This window comes from Brachyhypopomus gauderio, unplaced genomic scaffold (assembly GCF_052324685.1).
Source record: "Brachyhypopomus gauderio isolate BG-103 unplaced genomic scaffold, BGAUD_0.2 sc43, whole genome shotgun sequence".
NCBI classification, from domain to species: Eukaryota; Metazoa; Chordata; class Actinopteri; order Gymnotiformes; family Hypopomidae; genus Brachyhypopomus; species Brachyhypopomus gauderio.
Genome location: NW_027506869.1, coordinates 1,692,620 through 1,695,119, shown reverse-complemented (window position 1 = coordinate 1,695,119; position 2,500 = coordinate 1,692,620). Strand labels below are relative to the sequence as shown.

The window sequence follows — 2,500 nt, the reverse complement described above, 5'->3', positions numbered from 1 at the left end:
AATGAACGGCACCAGGGACTAAGGTCTGGCAGAGAAGTCAGCCTGAAGCCTTTTATACACCAGTTCTCAAGTAAAGAAAGACAGGCAAAGTAAAGAAACTCCCAACACAGGGCCAAGAACGAGCAATACAGCAGGAAGTGCATATCTAAAAGAGGAAGTCCGTGCACGTGACGTCTCCCTCGCACGAGTCTTGCCACGAGCGTATTGCGACGTTATTACGGATCACTTACGATGTACCATCGGTACAGTCACGAGTCAAAACCAGACACGGTCAGAGGACACAGGCGGTGCTAGATGTGAGATACATGTTCGTATGGGATTCCGTTGGACAGGAAGAAGCGTGTGCGTGTGTGTGTGTGTGTGTGTGTGTGTGTGTGTGTGCGTGGTCGATGGGTGTGGCGGAGAGGGAGTGGGGCTGCGTGTGCGCTCGGACGCGTGAACCATGCAGGCACACGCACAGTGCACGACGGTGCGTGTGTGTCCATGTGGATGCTCGTGCACGTGCGTGCGTGCGCGTGCGTGGGCGTGCACGCGCGAGCAGGCACTGGCGTGAGTGTCCGTGAGATAGTGAGTCTCTAGGAGAACAGCGAACAGCTCTAAATGGGAGAGGTTTCTGACACACACACAGGCAGAGAGGGAGGATGTTAAATACAGCATACTTACATTACAACTCCTTACAAATCCCAGCTTGGGTGTAAGAGAGAAAGCACACAGTCAGTACCCCACCCTCAAACCAACGTGAGGCTGGAAACGTGAGGCTAAAACGTGAGGCTCAAACGTGAGTGACCACCTCCATGCCATGCTAACTTCCTAAAGCCTTGCAGCCTTGGTAAAAACGTCTCAAACATCGCCTGAAGGTGGTGATGATGAAGATTATGTTAAATGCAGATCACGTGCTCACAGAGAGCTTTGGATTTCCAATCACGACTTGTTTGTTTGTTCCGAAATAACGGAATTGAGGTTCTAGAGACCATTAGTCCACTATTTAGGGACGAGGGCTGATTGTGGAACAGCTCCCTCTGTCTTTAGTCGCTATTCGTAATATTCTTAAAATTTTAATAATATTACGTAATATTCTTAAAATTTTACGAATATTTTAATATTCGTAAAATGCTATTCTTGGACTGATCCCGGATAAGTGCCTCTGGATGTTTAAAGCCTCAAACAGGTTGGCAACACTGAGCATGTGTGGACGGGTTAGAGCAGAGAGGAAGAGGCGTGGTCGACGCGAGGCGGCCTGATTGGCCCGGGGAGGGGGAGGGGGCGGAGCATGGGTGGGGAAGGGGAGGGGCGGATACCTTGTTGCGCTTGAAGTAGGCGCGGCGGCAGGCGGCGAAACACTTCTCGCTGCAGAAGCTCTTCAGCTCGGAGCCCATGCTGAGGGAGTAGCGCTTCACGCCCACCTTCTGACACCAGGCACACATGATCTGAACGTTGGACATGTCCTCCTCTGAGGAAGAGAGGAAGGAGGAGAGAGGGGAGGGTGGACGGAAAGGGAGAAGGACAGAGAGAGAGAGAGAGAGAGAAATAAATGCTGTGACCTGTGGGATTTCCCATGTTGACATATTAAACACTAGACACTAAACATCTATAAATAAGCATGTGGCATTGAACTGGAACATATATTTCATATGAAGACACATATGGTGCATTATACCATAAACGTATTGTATAGTAATATATTTTTATCAACTGCAAAGTGTGTGTGAAAGTGGGCCATATGTGAAAAATGTTGTGATATATTAACACTACTGTCCAGCTCAGCCAGTGTTTGTGGACGAGTCTTGGGAACACTTAAACTGGGCTGCACAGAACATCCTGAGGACCAGTTCACCCAGGGGGACCGACCTGCCTTGGGGGACCAGAGCACCCAGTGGAACCAGCTGGATCAACCCGGGGGACCAGCCCACCCAGAGGACCAGCCCAGCCCGGGGGGACGACCTGCCTCGGGCGAACCAGCCCACCTTGAGGACGACCTGCCCCAGGGACCAGGCTGCTCTGACCCATCGTGCATCGTGAAACCTTCAGCAGATGCATTTTCCGTTCTTAGTTTGCAACATCTTATCACTGGTATATTTTTCTTCAGCTGTTGGCAGCCGGGTCATTCGTACACCATGGTAGTGTATGAATGGACAAAGCTTCTTTCTTCAGTAACCAAAACAGGTCATGCCAGTTAGTGATGGGCAGGAAAAAGACTAGAAAAAGACGCGTATATATCATACAAAGCGCGTCCTGAAGTCAGAGGAACCTGCAGACCGTTAGCTAACGACAGATCAAGTCTGACTCATTCTCTGGACTTTCACAATTACGTTAATAGAAACACTGCCCCCTCACACACAGGCACACATAGGTGTACGCTACTTCATGATTTAAAATAGACAAGCAACACTGTGTACATGTACATGTGTGATTAAAATATACAAAGAACACTATGTGTGTGTGTGTGTGTGTGTGTGTGTGTGTGTGTGTGTGTGTGTGTGTGTGTGTGTGTGTGTGTGGT

At 49.5% G+C, this 2,500-nt stretch overlaps 1 protein-coding gene across 8 annotated transcripts in view; it reads right to left on the bottom strand.

Moving 5' to 3' along the window:
* Nucleotides 1–2,500, bottom strand: part of sobpa (sine oculis binding protein homolog (Drosophila) a) — a 36,030-nt gene that overhangs the window by 16,768 nt on the left and 16,762 nt on the right. For 5 of the 8 annotated variants that reach the window (XM_076985606.1, XM_076985607.1, XM_076985611.1 and 2 more), the window contains 2 exons: nt 1,299–1,450; nt 664–687 (listed from right to left, as the gene is read on the bottom strand). In XM_076985606.1, the coding sequence (XP_076841721.1) occupies nt 664–687; nt 1,299–1,450 (176 nt within the window). The remainder of the gene's footprint in view (nt 1–663; nt 688–1,298; nt 1,451–2,500) is intronic. The other 3 variants (XM_076985613.1, XM_076985608.1, XM_076985612.1) reach the window with 1 other exon arrangement.